The sequence below is a fragment of the Lagopus leucura genome, unplaced genomic scaffold, assembly GCF_019238085.1.
Source record: "Lagopus leucura isolate 7727_CA_CO unplaced genomic scaffold, USGS_WTPT01 Super-Scaffold_1, whole genome shotgun sequence".
Classification (NCBI taxonomy): Eukaryota; Metazoa; Chordata; class Aves; order Galliformes; family Phasianidae; genus Lagopus; species Lagopus leucura.
This window is the reverse complement of record NW_024962250.1, coordinates 12609346-12631377: the sequence shown is the minus strand read 5'-3', so window position 1 is coordinate 12631377 and position 22032 is coordinate 12609346. Positions and strand designations below refer to the sequence as shown.

Genomic DNA, 22032 nt, shown 5'->3' with positions numbered 1-22032 from the left:
TGAGGATTAATCGCAGTGCTGTGACCAACCTGTAATTCTCAAATTTCTTACCTATAATGCTCAGGGAAAAAATAAACATTTCTAATGACCGTTGAAATTCCAGCAATAGCACACCCAGGGACAGGACCCGAGAGCAGCCCAACCATCAGAGCCCTCTGAGCACCAACACGGCTGTTTGCTGCAGCGCATGCCATGCACTGCAATGAGCTCAGCAGGGTGGCAGCAGAAGATCAGGCCACGAGCCTCCAGTCCTCTTCTCACAGATGAGTTTCTGTAAACATCATCAAATATTAAAGAACCTGAAATTATTATTACAGGTGGCAGGTATACTCATAATGAAGCTTGAACTAGTGAAGCAGAGAAAGTATGTAATTTTCTTTTTCGCCTTTTTGGGAATATGTCACAAAACATATGGAACAAAACGTTCCATGATAGAGACTTATCTGAAGAATGATAGGAAGAGAGAGGGAGAGGAGACAGACTCAATCAGAGAAAACTGTTTAAACAGAGCGCAACAAGAAAAGCACTCCAAACTGTGCTTTTTAATCCTACAAGATAGATTACAGCATCTTGAAAACACATTTAGACAAGTTGTCTCGATACTCAGAACACGGTCACCATAGCAACAGAATTCGTTTATCCTTTCCTCCCTAATCCAGTCAAGGAGAAAAACAAATGAGGGGGAAATGCAGGAAACTTGTTCTCCATGCTGCTGCCTCCCTGCTGCTGTTCATACTTCTCAGCAGCATTTTGCTACACAAACAGGCAGCCAAAGCACTACCTTCATTGGCTTACAGGGAGGATGATAAATCACAACTTTGTTTAACACCAACTAGTTACTGGTCTTCGATATTTTACATTTTCTTTATGCACTCACCTGAAGTAGCATCTCTTTACAAAATATTTAAGGCGGATTCCACTACTCAGATAGGCTCTTTTCTTGTGAAAGACAGATTATGTTCTCCTGACTGGCTTGTGCCAAGTCAAGGGCAAAACATCACGAATTCTAGGTTGTATTTTGACTCTTCCAGAAATCCCTTTGAGGATGAGCAGCATTCAGCAGTATACCCCAGCAGTAGGAGCACTATAATAGTACCTTGCCAGATGAGCAAGAAAGGCTGAACAGGAATGCTGAATCCAGAACCACTGGTAAAACTTCTGTGGTGCCTAATAAATCCAGATTTTCATTCTTTGATTTGCATTAGAAAAGGTCCTGTCTTCTGTTCTGCCGCACCTTTTGTCTGGAAACCAGCAGAGTATAGAAGCAGAAGTCCAGAGCGGTTTGCACTGCACCACATTGGTGCAAGGGGCCTGGAGCAAGGAAATCCTCCAAGTCCCTGAGGAGGGAATGTGATCCAGGCAAAACTTACAGGTCTTGGTTGCACAGAAAATGGAGGTATGGGAAAAAAAAATCCTGCTTATAAGCACAATGGAATTTTTCAAATAAGTCACCATCTTGGTGCATTATCTTTAGTTATAGTGATGTCACATTACAGCTGTGTTGAGAAACCCTCGCCTTAGCAAGCATATACTTAGGAATTGGATCTGACTTGATGTTTCTTCTGCTTTCTTTAAAGAAAGTCCACTTTAGGAACAAGAGAGCTGCTCCTATGTACACACAGACAAGCTTTCATTGGAGCTGGAAAATGCTTCTGCATCCCACTCTTTGTTGTTCCTAAAGAAAGCAAACAAGAATATGTCTCTGAGCACTCTTTGCTCCCTTTGACTGGCTTAGCTGCTCAAAAGCAGACATAGCACACAGGAAACTTCCGGCTGCTTCCTGCTGATCCTGCTCTGTGGCCTTCCAGGACTGCGGAGAAATCAGCACCTGCACCTGGAGTCCTGCAGCTTCCCACAGGATGTGCTTTGTCTTGTATTCCTGAACTGTCCTTGAATTATGAATTATTGAAGACTTCACTCATTTTATGCTTGCCATTTGATAATTAAGGATCTTGATATAACTCATTTAGAAATCCTACTAATAGCTCTACTTCGGCACAAAGAATGTCACTGCAAATAAAATAAGAAGTGGTTTTAGAAGAGATAGAAGTGTTCTGAAGTGTTTAAATGCAATGACTTCACCCACACTTTTTTTTTCTGGGAGGAGTAGGGGGGTGAGGGTAACCTCCTACGTCCAGAATAGAAAAACAAAAGCAAACAAAACCACCTCATTAATTATCTTATATCAAATCCTCCACAGCTTAAAGTATGCCTACACAATAACTCAAGCAAGATGAGATGGCAGGGATTTCGCCTTTTCTAAAGTTGACACCTGTTACCCAATCCTCCAGTGCAAGGTCAGAAGGCAGGAATTCCGGCTGGGTTCTGTGGGACATGCAGTCGCCTCCAGAGCAGGTTGGTTGGTTGGTTGGTTGGTTACCTTCACAGCAGCCATGGGACCTGCTGTGATTCTCAGCACTCCTGAGCTGCGAGCTCTCTTACCTTTCTGTCCACTCTTTGCTGTACAGCTCACTCATATGGGAATCTTTTCCCAGGAAACAGAAAGCAGAATTAGACTAGAGAAATCCAAACAGATTTTTCTGCAAAACGTTATCGATAGATATATTTTGAAGCACCCTTAAAAACAGAACAAATGCATTCATTAAATTACCACAGTTTCATAACAATTAGATCTGTTGGTTGCTACAGTCTGGAACACTTGGGGAGCTTTTAGAAAACTGCTTTTCTCTGCACATTTATCCCATTGTGCAAAATACAGTGTTGCAAAGTAGCCAACCAACATAGCATTATTTGGTGCCGAAAGACTGTTTTTTCAATTTTTACATCAAGTTTATTTGAATTTAACAGTATTTTCAAAACAGTACATTGACATTGTTACCTTAAGTCTTTTTCTCCTTCTAAAAGACTCCTTCGTTTAATATGAGCTCTGTTTTCCGTTTTTCATCGCTAAATGGCAGAAAAGTGATTTCCATCTTTCCTTCAAGTTTATTCTCCAGAATTAAGATTTATCCTTTGAATCCATTTTCACACAAATCACCCCAGGCTTTCCTTTCTTCTGCTCCCACAGCTTCATTTGGCACTTTACTTTCTTTCACCAGTAATCAGGAGAGAAAAATGTATCTTAAAAACAACCGTTACAACAACAACTGCTATCCTTTAGTACAATAATAAAGAATAAAACAAGTCTTGGTGTTTTTTTTTCCTACTGAATACCAAAGAACATTTTGTCTGGTAGAAGTTGTTGGAACAACAAGCCAACAGCAGCAGAGTCTCAAAGGTACCACTGCCTTCACGGAAATCAAACTGTACAAGACAAATATTCTGTCTTGCATAAGGCATCTCCTGAATTACTTTTCTGATTACAGATCTCTACAGAAGATGCATTATGAATTTCACAGACATTTTTTGTTCTATGCAAAGATGGGCTTCTATGTATTTTTCCCATTTCTCCTAAAAACTCATATGGATAAACCGACCAAAATAAAATCATATTACCTGTTATATTCCAAAATAATTTCTCAGGAATAATAATAAAAAAAACCCACCTTAGTTAATTTCTGCTTAAAAAAGAAACAAACAAAAAAAAAAAACAGAAACAAAAAGTCCTGCATACAGTTTTTCATATCTGTCCTGTTTGAACGAAACTTTGTCTCAGAAGTCCAAAATCAACACAAATATCTCACTTTCCAGGTATAGAAGTAAATTCTATTCAGTTTGGCTTTTCATATTTACCATCAGCATTTCATTCAACATAAGAGTTGGAAGGGACAATACTGAGTTTGTTTTCCTCAGAGGAAGTTTCAATCCGAGTAACCATTTACCCACATTCATCAATCAGAGAGACTTTGATCAGTGCCTATGCATAAGCAGGCCGTAAATACCGAATTTATTCTAAATTCATAAGGACACTGTCTTCTACCTTGCTTTTAATGTTTGGGAGATGTCTTTAATGGACTCTTTATTAATTAAATTCAGAAATACAATTTATTTTTAATCAGTACTTAAAAAAACCTGTATGCTATGATCCTTTACTACCCCTGTCACAGAAGGAACAGCTTTTCCTGCATTATTTCTTCTGCCTGATCTCAGTCCAGTCATCATCTGCTTAGCATGGCAGCTTGGGTTCCCACCATCCATCTGCACCACTGAAGACTGCTCTTCCACACTGGGAAGTTCTTGAACAAACAGTGAAAAACATTTTCACAGTAACTGAGAATTTTTCTTTTTTTTCTTTTTTCTTTTTTTTTTTTTTTTTTTTTTAATTAAAGCATTTGCTTTGAGTGTCTTATAGAAATCCATCACCTCAAAGCTAGCAGAAGCAGCTGACTTGCTCCTACTCCTCAAAGGAAGAATACACACATCTACAAATTCTGCCTTAGCACAATTTTTCCCACACTTCTAACAGTAATCAATTGGATTTGGCAAGTTACTGTGAACTCAGCAAGACAATTCACCTTGTCCCTTCAAAAAGCATTCTTTAAAGAAAAATACTTTCCCAACAGGCAATAATGACAGGTAAAGATCCAGCATACACCAAAGGGCTACACTACAGGAGAACCACGAGGAGTGCTGGGTGTCACTTGTGTTTTCCAGTTTTTCTCACCCAGAGTCAACAGTGAATGCAAATAAAAAAAGGAACAACAACTAACTTGCAACTGACCAAAGGATTACAGCTGGGGTGACAATAGTTTCCTGGTCATTTAATAGACAGGTACATTTGAAATTCACACAGTACTGAGGAAATGACAAGCTTGGGAGGATGAGCTGCAGAAGGATACAAACACACAGCTCTCAAAGGACAGCTAGTACGCTGAGACCAGGGATGGCTGACTCTGACTTGATCAGAAATTAGGCACCAGATTCAGAAGTCTCATGTTCATACACGGGTTGATTGAATCTGTGAGACAAGTGGAATATGATAGCTGGTATTTATGTTGGTGAAGGTAAAACGAAAACCTCACTAACAATACTGAGCCACAGCATTAGCAAACCTTGCCTTTTGGGGTCCATAATCAGCTTCCACACTCAACAATTCAGTACAAGTCTGTAAGCAACTCCAACTGTTTTCTTCCATTTGCTACCTTTCCCACAAAAAACAAAGCTCCGTGAACCAGTAGATAGGAGTGAATTTTAAGGGCAACCCTTTGCTTATGTACACAATACTTACAGAATACTGTTGGGACATTTGTATATATCCTTTATCATAAGATCAAACGTTACGTTTATGACCTTGGCCTGTACATTCTTGTTTATTAGGGTCAGGCTTCTTCAGTACAGTTTCTACTCAGAACTACAAGAACGTTTTTTAAAAAAGAAATGCTATTTCTGAATCCGTCATCCTCAGGTTTGTGACACACAAGACAATTTTGGTATCCTTGGCTTCGCTGAAATTTTAAACACAAAAAATATTGGTTTAAGTTTTAAAAAGGTGTAGTTTAGCAGATACTTGCTAAATAACCTGTGTAAGAGTCCAGTAAGTTTTACTTTTAACACTGATTTCAGAAACTGGCTTAATATTATAATCCATCTTGTATCCTCTCGTGCTCCCTATAGCCTTTCCTATTAAGCTTCTTCAATATCCAGTCCATCTTAATATAAGAAGGTTCCCAGCAAACTGACTGCCATATTTCCATACTTCAGCCATAAAAAAACTGTTCCCAAAGCCACATGTACTTTCTGAAAGCTCATCAGGAATGTATTATCATAGGTATTTCACAAATAAAAACAAAAATCGTGATCTTTCAATATATTACTTTCACAAAACCATATGAATAAAGAACACCTGTATGCATGTTTCCCTTTTGTTTGTTTAATTACACTTGGCACACATACACACACACAAAAAAATCAGCCTGTAACAGATTTCAGCACAGCAAAGATCCATGGGATCACACAAATAAGTTTAGGTGACCTTTGTCGGTCACTTAAAGCTCCTACTCCTCCTAAGAATCCACCTTGGGAAAGATACTGACTTTATTATTTCTGCTGATTTTTCTTTCTGCTTTACACTTTGGCTGCTTTGTCTGGATTAGCTCTTCAGGGGTATTCCCCAAAGGAGGCAGGAGTCGCTTCTTACTATTCCGACTTTCTGACAGCCACTGAGGAGGCAGCTCAAAGGGTCCAAAACCAAAATGCATGGAATACTTGTCATTTCCCGTATCAGTTTCTGCAGGCACAGCTGGTGCCACCTGAGCTGCAGAGTCTGCAACTGTCTGTGGTATAAATCTGTGAATCGAAGTCTGTCCTACTTTTGAACTGGTGACAGGAATTTCTTTCTGCTGAAAGTCACTAGAGCCAACAGATTTGGTTTCATTCTCCTCGTCTTCTGTTGGCTTGAAGATTTGTTGCTGCCCAATATGAAACATCTCCAGAAGCTGGCTCCCTGAACGGGCACTGGGCTCCAGATTAGCATCTGCAACACCACCTGAGCTGACAATGTTTCTCCTGCTGTACCTTTGGTGCAGCTGTACTATCATCCCCACTAAGCACTTTCGTACAGATTTGTTAACAGTTAAAAATAACAAAGGATTGGCTAACAAAGAGACCTTGGGCAACCAAATGGCAGTGAGAAGCAGAAACACTGAAATATCTGAAACATTGAGTATGGTACGGTAAATCACCAGAGTCACATAGGGGATGCTGCAGAAAATAAATATCACAACCATAGAAAGCAGCATGGCATGAAGCTCAGCTTCTCGCTGGGAGGCGTAAGGGATTGAAATTGTATTCTGAGGGGTCCTTAAGGCAGCTATGATGACTTTTTTCTTCTGGCTGGCACTCAGTGCCCTGCGAATAAGAATCATGAAGAGAAATACCACAGCCACCGGTACAATCACAGTGGTGATGTTATAGATGACAACGTAGATCAAGTGGCCAAGGGAGTAACTCCAGGCTTCAGAGCAGGTGGACATGGCATAAATATCAGACACATTGGTCACAGCAAATACTGGAATGCTGGCCACTATTGCATGGGCCCAGATGTAGATAACCAGGTCTCGGGATTTTGCATCAGTTATTTTTCTTTCCAGAGGGTATAAAACAGAGTAGTATCTGTTGGGGGGAAAAAAAAAGAGAAAAAACAAACAGTCAACTTTAGAGCGTGTGCTTTTGAGAAGTCTCTCACAAGCTGTCTGAGCAAAATGCCCTACATCTCTCACTGAGCTTCCAACTGATGACCTCGTCATAAAAGAAAAGCACAAGGGTCTTGGCTTTGTGGATAGGTCTGTAGAAAAAGACTGAATATTTATATTTCAAGATTACAAAAATGGTTAAAAAAAAAAAAATGTTTTATGTTGATGTATGAACATTATTAAGAAAAATGACATTATATTGCACATAATACAAAGGTACATTACAGAGAACATACTGTACTTATCAAGTTATTAACATTAGAGTTACTAGTTATGAAGTTTGCTTTATATAGCTAACATTTTGCAGTGACACGCTAGCAGAATAACAATAATTTTATCTAATTGTATGTAAATCCCACTGTTTTAGTAGTATAAGCTTCATCACAACAGTGTCCACCCTTCCTTAATAATACCTTACAGCCACTCTCAGGATGACAGAGCTGTGCATTTAGGTGGAATCAATGACAGCTAGCAACAATAAGCAAAATAAATACAACTCTAAGACTTAGGCAGTCCAAATGTCCAATTCTGTTTTAGACTGATCTACATACAAAATTTCCCTGAATTAATTCTGGTTGTATTAATAGCAGCTTTTTTAAAAATATTTTTTTTAAAAAAATAGGTTTTAAATTTGAAATTGGACAACCTACCACAGGCATTGCTAAATTCTTTTAAGATGCAATGGCTTTCAACTCTCACAGTTAAAAATGTGCACTTTTTCTATAGTCAAGTTGTCTGGCTTCAATTTCCATTACTGACCAAGAATTATTAACAGGAAAAAAAAGAAGGTTTAAAAACTCCTCTGAAGATAAATTTTTAGTCTCAAAGTACTTTATAGGGCTGAAAAACAAAGCTTATCAAGGATTATCCTGAAGAATTTAACCTCTTACCTGTCAAGAGCAATGGCTGGAAAACTAAGGATGGTCACTGAGCAGAAGACTTTGTGCAGAAACTTGGCAATTTTGCAGAAGAGCATCGTGTAGATCCACCAGCAGCAGTGTGGACTGGCACTAAGAACAATGTCAAAAGGCACGCAGACTAGGCTGGCACAAATACCCGAGCAGGCCAAATTCTTAATGAATCGGTTTGTTACGGATTTAAGTACTGATGTTCTGCAAGTTGACCACAGCACCATGACGTTACCTGTGGGCAGAGATAGGAACAATAACAAAGCAAACAAACTCAGCCAAATGAAAAATAAATCCATCCCTCCTCCTCCTCCCCCCCCCCCAAAAAAAAAAACACCTAGTAATTTTAATAGACTTGAATATTCTCACATAGTGCAAATAAAATGCACTTGTTTGGAGTTTACTAGGAGTTAGGCCAACACACTGCTCAGACTAACAAGTCTGAACAACTGCTAGCATCTCTGTATGCGAGGTAACTGGAAGCAATAGCACCTCAGCTGCCTTCTCCTGGATTTCAGTAATTAACTCCAAAAGCCTCTAATTCATTAACTGCGTAGGAAACATATCCAAAACATGTTTTCAAATGTTTATGTTGACTCACGCATGAAATAAGACATTCTGAGTATCCAAACACAGATATCTGCTGAGTGTTCATTTTAATAATTATTGCTTTTTTTTTTTTTTTTTTTTTTTTAAAGACAACAGACTCTAAGTAAACAAATATAAAGACATGGTATTAATCTGTGTGTCTGTGTGGAAGTAGATCACAGCAATTTCATTTTCCTTCCACTGGCCAATGTAGTGGCACACACAGACCTCTGGGAAGTCACATCCAAAAGAAATACGATTTTTTTTCAAGAGATTCTGTATATACATTACAATGTGCCACTAAACAAATAGGAAAAAAAGAAAAAAAAAAAAAAAGGCTACATACAACTTCACTAAAGAGCCCAGAGAATGCAATCTGCTCTCCTGGATACTCCAGCCCTACATATTTCTTTCAACTAGGAAATGAAAGATGGAGAGAAACCAGCATTAGCTAAAATACTTATTCTCATATCATTGTATCTTAGTCTATCTGGATCTCAGGGAGACATAGCACAACTTAGAAACCAGTTTTCCACACTCCAAATGCACACTATATGGTCCTGTGGATCAAATGAGCTTTAAGCATATAAAAGGAGTCCCAGAGCCAGGGGTAGCTGGCACCAGAAATCGGGAACTTGTCTTCAGTGAGCTCAGCTCCCCAAGACAACACACACAGTGCTGCACTGCACACTGCAAGCAGGGTACCTTTTCTGCTTCTGCTCATGGGAGACATCCCTCACCCTCATCTGTGCAGACACTGGTAGGGACATTAAGAAGAGAGAAGGCAGCAAGCAGCACACAGCAGCTTCTGCCCTCATCCTCCCGGCATTGACTCCCCCCCTTCCCAGGCACATGGTGCACTGCAGCTGCAGTACCCAAGCAGAATAGTCTCTGCCAGTGCAGCTGAGCAGGCACACAGATAACCTGGCTGCAGCTCTCCACCCACACTGCACAAACGTGGTTTAGTCTCACGCTTCAGCACTTACAAAGTAAATTTTTTAGTGCTGTCTTCAGACAGAGTCTCTGAAGACTCAGCAGCAGGAAACACAGATTTTCAGCACTAAAAGTGCTGAAAGTGGAACATGGTAGAAGAACGTGCAAGGCAACCACCATAAGTTAGAAGCACTTATTTTTGAAGTTACATGTAAGGTTATGCATTTCTAAGCAAGTTGTTCAGTTGAAACTGAAAGCTGCCTAATGTTACAGCTAAACATTTCTCACACAAACATCATAAAAGCAACAAAACAAATGCACCAGCACAAAAACGCTATTTGATAGGACAGCCCCTTTTACACTACTGCAGCTGGACAACACCTAGAGTTGAGCTTCCTACTGGCAAGAAAAGTCATTCTCACTGCAGGCTGTATCAACAGCTGCTTGTTGTTAACAATGTATATTATTGACAATGGAAGCTCCTCTGAGTTGAAACATAATTGATTAATGAGACTGACAGATTCGCTAGTGTTTCAATTGGGTAAGCAATATACACCCTGAGAGAAAACATCTTAACGCTACTAACTGAGATATGAAAAAGTAGCTGCAGCCTCCCAGAAACAATGGCAATACCATTCTTTGGCTTGATTTTTCTCTTTAATCAACTAAAAATAAATAATAATGATTTTATTTGCAGAGTACAGCTTTCCCGTGGTTGCCCACAGAACAAAAATGCCAACAAGAACATAATGGTCATGTGGTCAACATACATATCAAAAAGAGACAAACAAAAACAAGTACTGAGAAATAACAGACAAATTTAGCTTCTTGGTAAAGTGGTACCATTTCAATAAAAGCGCACAGAATTAGCACTGAACTCTACCTCACAGACATGCTATTGAAATCTGCAGTATTTAAATGTCATTTGCAATTTTATTTTCCACATACTGTGTCATTCATCTTCTGCAAATTCCTTTTTGATATCTGACAAAATATTGAGTTATGTATTTACCACCTGATGTATTTTAAAGAATGAAATTCTCATCTGGTTTTGGCAGATGCTACAATAGATTCAAGAGGCAGTATTCAACCCATCTACTTAATGCTTCCTAAGTTGCTATGAGATATTAAGTCAGTCAAATCCCTGGCTTTCAGCAAGTATCTCTAACTCTCCAGTTATTCAAGAAGTATTTCTCACAGAGTAATAATATATTATTACAATGCAGTAGGGAAGGTACTGTTTTCTCTTTTTTTTTTTTTTTCTTTGTTTTTAGGTTAGCTTCTTCCATCAATTGACCTGTATTGATTTTGTAACCTTATTTCCAAAGCAAGTTTCACCTTCATTAGGAATAAATGCAAAGTGGAAGGGAAAAAAAAAAAACAAACAGAGGGCTTTTAAATAATTCTTTAGAAGCTGCTAAAGAAAACCCAAGACACACTTCAGGATCGAAGAGAGAAGCTTGATTAAAGATTCTAGTTTTTCAACTGTTGAACTACTTTGACAAATTATGTCATAGCCACTTATACATCACAGACCCACAAATCAATGAAATTGACTCTGGTACTCACTTATCCTAGATGGAAATGAAAAAATAAAGCATAAGATATAGTGCATCCAAGATGAGGAAGGGCTCTTCAGACAGAAAGAAATAGAGCTTGAAAAGGGAAAAAAAAGGATAAGCAGTGCTCGCTGGGGACAATGGAAATTAATGAGTGAACATCCCTCAAGGAAACAACTTCCTCCTCCCTTGCAGCTATGAGTAATTTGCAAATTTATAAGCCACTCCGACCTGATGAACCACATCAGCTTCTGTGTAGACTGACAGCCTTTTCTGCTACGGCTTTCAAATAAAGTGTTTCCCATCATGCATTTTCAAAGCCACCTACTCAAGAGAAAAAATTACACCAGAAACTTCGTATAGAATCAAATATTAAGAAGCTTAAGAACAAAGCACACTCCATTTTGTTCCTCCTCACCTTTGAGAAGGCACTCCTTCCCGTGGAAAAGGATAACAGCCTTCCAGGCAACAAGGTAATTCAACAAGTATTACAGCAATTGCACTTGGAATCTTTTCCCATTATGTAGAGCCACTCTGTTCTTTCTGGACAAGTCATTCACTGCTGAACCCATGAAAGTCACCAATCTAACGATACCCTCCATGGGCTACGACTACATAAAGCAGTTCACACAGTGGACAAAACTGCCATTTCTTATCGGGGGCTCTTTTCTGAGGTGTTTCTGTTGAAAAACTGGCTCAGGGCTACATAATCTTGGATTCTAAACTCAAGAATACATGGGATTATATTGCTCAGCTGGGAGACACTGAGGGAATGTCTGGGTGAATAAGCAATTGGAAAATTTAGTATGTTGCTGTTTACTTGCAAGTCAATGCCAAATGGGACATGAGGAGCATTTATAAACCATCATGTGTGAAAAAGCATATCCCATATTGGTTGCAAAGAAAGAAGATAAAAAGTGTTTTTTTCATTCCCAAAGAAGTATCTTAGGTCTTTATAGCTTTATGGGCTACATCTACATTGAACTCCTACTACGTCTGGATGGCTAACAACATTAGCAGTACACAGGCTGAACGAGGAGGAGGGAAGCATACAGCTTCTCTGTGCCTTTGACAATATATCCAGGTAAAGAAGAACAGGAAATAACTAACAGCAACCACTGCATGAGAAGCAGCTCTTTTCATTTTAGAAACTAACGTACATATAGAACCTGACAAACAAAGTCATTTTATTCTCTTGTATCATAAATATTAATAATTTCATGAAAACCTCCATGTGCCAATTATACCATATTCAGATTGAAAGGGTGATTGTTTCTAGTTATCCCCTTCATTTTTTAACTAAGAAACACCACAACTAGGCAGCCGTGTAATATACACAACTTCACATAAGTACGCTGAGAAAACAGACTGAGGAATAGTCTGACACACTGTGCTGCCCAGACAACACCCAGCCTTCATGGTGTTTTAAGTTCACCGTATGTACATGGAGTAATGTTCTTGGAGTATTAAACGTTATTAGGGTGTGTGTTATTTGATTCAAAAGAGCAGAAAATTACTTTTTAATCCCAGACTGTACCCTCTTCAGATTTCATGCCAGATACAAAGTGTTGATTTAAGCATCAACAGCTGAAACAGTTTTGCAGTAATAGCTCTTAGGCGTAATTCATAAAAGGTAAGAGACTCTTAATAGTACCTTTAGAAAGCAGAAAAATGATCCCCATGGAAACCGGAGTTTGTAATCCAAAATAAATCAATTTGACATGCAGACATTAAAAAAAAAAAAAAAAAAAGAAATATTGCTCTTTACCAAATCAGAGAGCCCAGTCCATTAGCTGGTATGAAAATCATCTCACATAATTAACATTCATCAGCACATAACTAAACCAAAACAAAGTCCACAACCTAACAAAATCCTCCTTCTCACAGCTTGCTCTCCTCTGTGTGCCAATTTTCCCCTCCACCTACAGTGGGGTTCACAGGATTCACACATCCTTCCCACCACAGATCCTCCTGAAGACCCTACTCACATTCAATGCAACATCACAGGAAAGGAGCTGGCAGCACCCTTCGTTAAAAAAAGAAAAAAGCAGCCAGCAAGCAAGAAAAAAGGCTAGACACTGGGCTTCTGTCATTATAACCTTTCCTTAAAAACAATCTATTAAAAAACTCAGTTTCTACCCTCATGTTTGATGGGAAAAAATTTTCTTGTTAAAACACCAGGATAATTACAATATTAAATTTCAAAAATTTAATTTTCTGAGGTGTTTTGAGATATGTGTTTTATGGAGTACTTTCTGCTAAAAGGTAATTCCCTGGAAACACTCCTGGCAATCCAAGATAAGCAGATATCAAATACCTTTCTTATGTCACATGTATGTTGTTTGCATACTTGTCTCCACTGGAAACAGGGATGTACCAGAATACATGTTGGCATTCGCAGCATGAAGAAGTGCATTATTTTATTGCAGAGAGGTCAAGGCTGGCACAGATGTCTGGAGATGATCTGGTCCAAATCCCCTAATCAAGCAAATCCAGATTCTTGTAATTCTTTATAGTTACTGCATACTTGTTTCAAAAAAAAAAAAAAAAATATATATATATATATATATATATATATATATACACACACACAGGCTGATACAATTACCTTTATACATGGAGGAAAAAAAACAAACACACACACAAAGAATATTTCCTGAAAACACATCAAAACTTTTCTCATGTTAACATCCTACACTTAAACACATGATATCAAGCTGTTTGTCCTGCTTTACATCTGAAGTATTGAGTTAAATGTATAACACAAATGTGTTCAAAAGTGCATATACTTCCTGCAAAATAGAACTGCCTAACAGTATAAAAATATTTTTCTGAATAACTGAAGTCCAGGAATCTCAAAAATCTTAAAATAAGTTTATGTTTCAACACCCACTAAAGTCTCTGAAAAAAAAATAATATAAAACCTTATTTGGCTGTTTGGCTCTGCTTTTTTCTTTTCGCCACTGGCAGCAAATTACTTTTTAGATGTTGTACACTAAAGACCAAACAAAACCACATTTACTACAATTGCCTTTGTTTGTTGGCTCAACAATTCATAACGCAAACATTCTGGTCTTAACACAGTACCACAAAAGAAGTCTGCAAAAAACGATGTCAGGACTGCTGGGAAAATGTAGAAAAGTTAAAATTTCTTGAGGTATGATTTCTAAACTGCTCTTACAGCAAACATTCGAAACTTCAAAGTGACTGAGGGAACTCATCATTAATACAAATGAATTTGTGACTTCCTAAAATCTTGTCTTGAGTATTTTATGCATTTACTATGTAATAGACAGATTCTAAAGGAACTACATTATGCTTAAGATCTTGGACACCCTCTACTTGTTTCAGATAAATATACCTAAGGGGAGATAATAAAGTGCTACTTTGGTAATCGCTCAGTTCCTCAAACCCACTGCCACTTTTTCCATCTCACATTTGTACTTCTGTCTCATTAATCGGACACAATTTCTAGGCAGGGAGCAATCGTTTTCTTCTTTTTAATAAACTACAATCCTTCAACAACTGCCATGATCATTTAAGCCAATCAAGGAAGTAACCAAACCCACTCATTCTGCTGAAGTACACTTGACCTGACCGAACTCCCCACCCCTGTTTTAAAACAGGTGACCTCAAAGAACCTGAAACTCTTTGAGCACCACAGAACAATAAAAGTTCAAAAAATATTGCTTCTGCAACCTCAGGACTTAGATTGTTCCCACATCAGGGAAATATGACAAATGTGTAGCACTGCCTTTGAAACCTAAGCAAGGAAATTAAAAAACTGAAAGAGAACACCCAGATTTACTACTCTCATCATAACAAGAATATAAATCTTTTCAAGGTTATTAACTTTTTAAGTCATAGTACCTAAGGGACTAACTTCTTTTTCATACTGCAAAAGTACAACCAAAATTTTTTTTAAAGCCAAGGACTTTGTGTGTTGCCCACAGCAGACCCCGTGACACAGAGATTAATTATTTTTATCTACTCTGGATTCATTTCTTTCTAGTTAGATAGAGGTAAAAATATTTTCTACCTAAAAGGAAATGATTCAGAAGAGGTAAAAACATTGGTAAAAACAGAATAAATTATTTGCAGAAGTAGTACTTGATCCACATGTCCTCTGGCAGCCTGGTATGACACCAAGCCTCTCTTCTGCACCTGGCTTTGTCCTAGCTGCCCTCAGAGAACCAATCCAATGACCTCACTGAAACAGCTTGCGTGCAGGGATGCAAGTGAAGCACTTAATTTTTCTAACAATCTGTTTTTCATCATCCTTGGTAGAAGAGGAAAAGCTTTTGTCCTTCTATTTTATGAAAAAACTCTGAAAAGGGCCATTTTGAACCTGCATGTCATGAAATAACTTCCCAGGTGAAGTGATGCCAAGTAACACAGCTGTTTATTTAGGCTTTGCCTGACTGCTGTGCTGAAACTTATTGTAAGCAGCAGCATTAACACAGGAAGAAGTGCATTTAGGATTTGTTTTTAAACCATCACCTTACCCCCAGGCAGCACTTGGTTTGCAGATAGCCTGTAGCCACTTCTCTTCAGATGCTCCTTTATCTGACTTTGCTCTCACACATCTGCGATGCACGTACAGGGATGTTGGCACTATTAAGATGTGATCACTAACAGATGACTTTTCACAACAGATGCTCTCAGTTCTGCCTCAGCTACAGGGCCAGCTCCAGTCCCTATCACTATCTTCCAGAAGGGACATAACAAACCCTGTCCTATCCAAGAAGCCTGCTAACATTAGATCCAAAAGGATCTTGCTTGTGAAGCTCTGAGAAACTTAACGTCTTTCAGAGCTCTAGCACTTCACCTGTGCTGTAAGCTGCTGTAACATCCATAGCAGCAGGAATCACACCTTTCCACCTTCCTCCCCAGACCCTGCAACCTCAAACGCTGCACGTGACTTCTTCCTGCCCTCACATCTGTACAAAACATGACCAGACCAGAATGCAACAGATGAGGTCCAGCAGCATCCTACTTATGCTAAATAATTTTTCTGTACCCAATACTTCTCCAGCTTTTTACCCAAGATATTAAGACAAAACTGTAAAACAAATTAGTTTTTGAGTCATACTGTAGTATAGTGGCTATCTGAAATTCATACCTTCTAATAGAATACACACAACTGGATAATTTGGCTAAATTGCTGGTTAGTTGGTCTTCCTTGGCTTACTTATCATGGGAAAAAAAAAAAAAAAAAGCACAAATATACACAATTTAAAATGAATGATACTTAACAGCAGAGCAAAATTTTAAAAGCCTGCAGTAATTACTGGTAGTTGGAAGCCGGACCTTACATTATCATTGATAATTGAAGCTATCTTGCACTCTAAAAAGGAAGAAAGATTCCCATATAATAGAACCAATTTCCGTACTCCTAGGTAGCTGAAATTCTAGTTTGTAGCTGAAAGACACCTTACTAATGGCTATTTAATGGAGTAGAAATTATTTTGTCCTACCACACAGTCTTGTGTTTTTTTTTTTACAACCAGGAAAGATCTGAGGTCATTTCTGTACCAGTTTGACTATACTTGCCACTCACTGAAGTGCCGAGTTAACAGAAGCAGAATTGTATTCTTCATACAACTCAGCCATGCAGCCATTCATCAGGTCAGCAGCTGGGCATATTTGCTCCTGATTCTTTATATACAGATGCTGTCAGACAAGTTAATATACAAGGTCTGCATTAATGTTATATTCGGAAACATGCACTTCTTCCTTTCCCCTCCATGGGTGATTGCAATTAGTAGCTGTCTCTGCTTTCCTCAGTTCTGTGAGGGGACTCAGTAGAAAGAAGATGGCAGATAAAGGAAAAGCTGAGGACTCCAACACACATTTCTAAAAGACTAAGTTACAGACAGGAGAAAAATCAGTATGACCCTAAATCAAACACTACCAAAAAATTCCCTTGGACCTCCTCTGTCTGACTACCACAGCAAGGCAATGCACTGAAGAAATACCAATCTAGAGAGACCTTGGCCTTCCAAAGGGAAGAGAGATGTTCCCAGAGAATAGCTTGGGAAAGGTAAGGTGCTTCACTGTGAAGATTACTGATGTTTCTGGTGTGACCAAAAGCAAGAGGTTGGGTTTTAGGTTTTGTTTTCCTAAAAACTTATGAAGTCCTGAAATAAAATTTATGATTTTGTTGATCAAAGGTTTTACTTACAAAAACAATTCTCATTGGGACTCTCTCCACAATGACTCTTCATTTTTCTATATTCCCCCAATCGCAACAGAACTTTGCTATAAGATACATGCAGCAACTGCTCTCCAGTCAGCCTTCTTTCAAAGAATTCTCTTTTCTTTGCTCAAAATCATCCCAGTAGAGACATTAGGAACATTCTATGCCATGTACTGTTTGGTCCAGAAAATCATTGAACTTAATGACAAAGCTCATAAGAAAAACAACATGCTAGTCACTGTATCATTGTCCTGCTTTCTAAATACTCAACTCCCCCATCATTAGAAAACAAAGTATGTATTATTTATGTTCCAGCAAATGTCTTTCATAATTCTTTGTCTCACCTTTTTTTTTTTTTTTTTTAATAAGGTTATAATTTCACTACTTCCTTTTTGCTTTGCAAAAAAAAATAAAAAAATAAATAAAAAATAAAAAAGCACCTTCAAAATGATTGGGAATGCTTACAGGATGCATTTGTGTAATTGCTCCTCTTTTGTACTGAATCATCCACTGTCAGCTCACAAAAATGTTTCAGATTTCTGTTTCTACCACATGGAAACAAACAAACCGAGCATAAAAACAATTCAACAATTTCTCTTGACTTCTGTAGACAGGTAGCAACAGAAATATACGACAAAAATCAACAATGATTTCAGATCTTCTGCAAAGGAACAAAAAAGTGTCCACTTACAGATGAAACCATTTCAGTAACAGCAACATGATTAGTTCTAATAACTTAAATAGGGAACACACACAGATTTTGTACTGTTCCAAGTAAATTGGAAGACAAAATGAAGTTGGCCCATTTCAGTTGTCCCTGGACAACTGCTACTGCAAATCTGAAAGGTCTTCTAAGAGCACAGAGAAAAAGCCCTTTTTAATTTATCCGCAGATGTTTAACATACTTCAAGTGGTGACTTACATACAAGAAAAATGTGTGGATCCTTTCCTGAGCCATACAGTAGGAGAGATTTGAGACATCTGCAGCAGAAACACTCATCAGTCTGAATGGAAAATGGGTAAAATAAAATAACTGTGAGTGTGAAAGTAGCTGCAACAATTCCCAAAATGATGAAATGAAGGAGGGGAAGCCACTTAGTCCAGGAATTACAGGAGCTAAAGAAACCAGGCTGAGGCAGAGGACACTCCTGTAAAAACTGCTGACTTCTTTTTAAAGTTTAAAAGACTTATGCAAACAATTGTTTTCTCCTGGCAGCAGACAAGTAATCCCTAATGCTTGAAGATGCATGTGAAGAACAAAACTTCGAGAGTAAGGATGAAAATCACTGTGGTTTAACATATGAAATTATCCCAGGCATCCATACAGACTGGATGAGCAGTCCTTGAGAGTAGCCCTGCAGAGAAGGACCTGGGGGTCTTGACAGATGAAAAGCTTAACATGAGCCAGCAGTGTGCCCTTGCAGCTCAGAAGGCAAATGGGATCCTGGGCTCCATCAGAATAGCAATGGCCAGCAAGGACAGAGAGGTGATTGTCCCTCTCTACTCTGCCCTTGTGAGGCCCCATCTGGAGAACTGTGTCTAGGTCTGGAGCCCCCAGTACAACAAAGACAGGGAGCTGTTGGAAAGGGTCCAGAGGAGAGGCACAGAAATGATCAGGGGAATAGAGCACCTCCCCTACAAAGACAGGCTGAGGGAGCTGGGCTTGTTCAGCCTGGAGAAAAGAAGGCTGCAGGGTGACCTCATTGCAGCATTTCAGTACCTGAAGGGAGCCTACAAACAGGAGGGGAATCAACTGTGTGAAAGGGTTGATAACTGCAGGACAAGGGGAAATGGTTTTAAGTTGAGGGAGGGAAGATTTAGGTTGGATGTCAGGGGGAAGTTCTTTACAGAGAGAGTGGTGAGGTGCTGGAACAGGCTGCCCAGAGAGGTTGTGGATACCCTGTCCCTGGAGGTGTTCAAGGCCAGGTTGGATGGGGCCCTGGGCAGCCTGGTCTAGTATTAAATGGGGAGGTTGGTGGCCCTGCATGTGGCAGGGGTTGGAGATTCATGATCCTTGAGGTCCCTTCCAACCCTGACCATTCTGTGATCATCCAACACCAATCTCAAAACACAGGAATGCACTGAAGTTTGTTCATGATTCACACTGATTGGGATTGAATCAAGAAAGACAACTGTAAGCGATATTGAACTTCTCACACACTGCTCTAGGATACAGATACACTTGTCCCACATCCAGCTGAGCCAAGAGGAGTTCACCCATGAGAGGAATCCGGGCTACACTTACAAAGCATTCTAAAACAAAAATTGTTTTTGTTTTGGAGAACCCCACTATTATGTGACAAGGGTGGGGGTCTTGTTTGTTTATGATCTCAATGTTATATTTTACAAAAGTCATTTTGTCTGCTTTTCACCTCAGGAGCCTTCGTAAGGAGCCTTACCTTGCTTATATCCACAGGCCACAATACTAACAACAAATCCAGGCAAGCCAAACCAGTACTGCATCTTCTTTAAGTCTTTAGTCCATCTGACTTGTTGCAAAAGAAATACTAAGCTCTTTCTCATTCAATTGTTTTTAGCTACCTTCCCAAAGAAACATCCAAAAGCTAACAAGAGATAATTTTTTTTTTCTTTTAACCAGGGTATTATTTTGATGCAGACAAAATTGTAATTCCTTCTAAGCACAACTATGTGGGTTAATTTACAAAGATTATTTGAATTTTTAATATGGGTTTTATTTCTCTGATTACATTCAGCAATGACTGTAGAAACAAGTTAATAACGAATATGTTAACAATGCAAAATCATTCCACAGCTAATGAAACATTTGCATTGTTTCTATTTGAAACATATTTGAGTTGCTTTATTTAAATAAGAAGCTGGACATAAAACTACTGTTGGGGACAAGCAAACCTCATCAAATATATTAAATGAATGGTGGGGGAAAAAAAACAGGCAAACAAACAGTGCAGCATGTGGTGCACGCTTACTTAACAAAATAAGCACCCACAAGTATGTCATCCAAGTGCCATTCAAGTCCCCAAAGCAAACCACTGCTTTAAGCGCACTGAGAATAAGCAAGGAAAGCACCTCAAATGCAAACTAATGAATATGTATAAAAGTTACTTTCTTACATCAATTCAATCTGGATAGGGCATTGTATTAAAAAGGCAAACTAATGAAAAGGAGTTAGCAATTTTCCTTTTCCAAGAGACATTGTAAGAAGCCATTCAGGTGTTAAGGTTCCTATGCAAGCTTAAATAATGCTTATTGAAGAGGCATTCAAACAACAGCATAAAACAGTTGGAGAGGTAACCTCTGATTTTCCAGTGAGAGACCACAGATTGGCATTAAATAGGTTTGCTCACAGATGCATACTGAGGAAAACCACATTAGAATCACTCTATAAGTTTGGCAGAAAAGTTAAACATAAGCAAGCACAGGGCTTTACAGTGCTGGTTGATTTAGACTACTAGTACAGACACAGGTGGGCAGGAGTAGAGCTCATCTGCCCTGTGCAGAACTAAACCTGATGGAGGGTAGGAGCTGCAGAAAGTCCCTATTTACCAGATAAACCTGCCAGAATCATCTATGAACAATTTTCAAGAGAGAAAAGAAGTTCAAAGACACTTCCATTCAATCCCAAAATTCTGAACTAGTGTCGGAACAGAGAGAAGTACAGAACTCATAACTATATTGATCTCAGTGTTTATGTACACAGCAGAACAAATAGTGCCCTGTGTTCCCAGATATCTTAAATAAGGATGTCTGTTTTCACAAACTAGCATAAAGATTTCTTCCTTCAAATTGTTAAAATGATGTTATTTTCTTAAAAAAGAAAAATTTATAAAAAGAAAACCTAAGGAAAAATTGTTACTGACAAATGGCAACACTCCACTGCTCTCCTAGAAAAATATTCAAAACAGGGAACTATACAAAACCCCTCTATCCTGTCCTGCCAATCCCCTACCACCTATGGAGAAATCCAGGAAAACTCCATATCCTATCATACATATCATGATATGTATATCATATCATACATTTGGATCTCTGCTAAAACTGTAAGATTACCACAGATCATGATGCTGCTTTAAAAACTTTAGTTTTCCCTACATATGAGAGGTGCCTTCAAGAGATGTCTCTTCTCTAAAAACATACAAGACGACTTCAAAAGCAAAGAAAGAAGCTTGAAATTAAAACACCAGATGTTCTAGATTGAAAGTAAAGAAAGAAAAAACAAAATCACAGCATTTTACTCTGAGTTTCCAGTTGCCTCTAGAGCCCATTCAATGCAATTTGAAAAATCAGCACTATAATGATGAGAATAAAATAGTTCCATAAGAACTCACGAAGACGTTGTTAAATCCTGACTCATTCTACCCCCACTTGAGGAAGTAGCTCAGTTCCAGAGACCCCAGCACAGCCTGCACACTGAGGAGAGAAAAGGTGTCATGCCTGTAACTTGAGTGAAGCACAACGTACATTTCCCTGACTCCTACAGATTTATTTTAGTGATGATTATTCCTTATGAGGTTCATGTTCAAAGTGTCCCAACAACAAACAAAACAAAAACTTCTGGTATTTAAAGGATGGAGAGGTTAATTTACCATTTCAAGCTTTACTGGTAAAATGTGCTAATGGAAAGATGTACTCATAACTACCATAGTTAGAGAGATACTTCATAAAGCATCTGGAGCATACACAAATGCAAAAAACACCTGCCATGTCTCATTAAAATATTAATGGCAGCCACATAGCTGTAGCTTACATGCTTTCAAAGCACTGCAGACAACGAA

At 38.6% G+C, this 22032-nt stretch overlaps 1 protein-coding gene across 1 annotated transcript in view; it reads right to left on the bottom strand.

Annotated features, from left to right (window-relative positions):
- Nucleotides 1-4268: 4268 nt before the first annotated feature.
- GPR176 (G protein-coupled receptor 176) overlaps nucleotides 4269-22032 on the bottom strand; it is a 32023-nt gene continuing 14259 nt past the window's right edge. Inside the window, exons 2-3 of the mRNA XM_042862713.1 lie at nucleotides 7982-8234; nucleotides 4269-7011 (exon numbers count right to left, since the gene is read on the bottom strand). Coding sequence (XP_042718647.1) covers nucleotides 5904-7011; nucleotides 7982-8234 — 1361 coding nt within the window. The 3' untranslated portion in view covers nucleotides 4269-5903. The remainder of the gene's footprint in view (nucleotides 7012-7981; nucleotides 8235-22032) is intronic.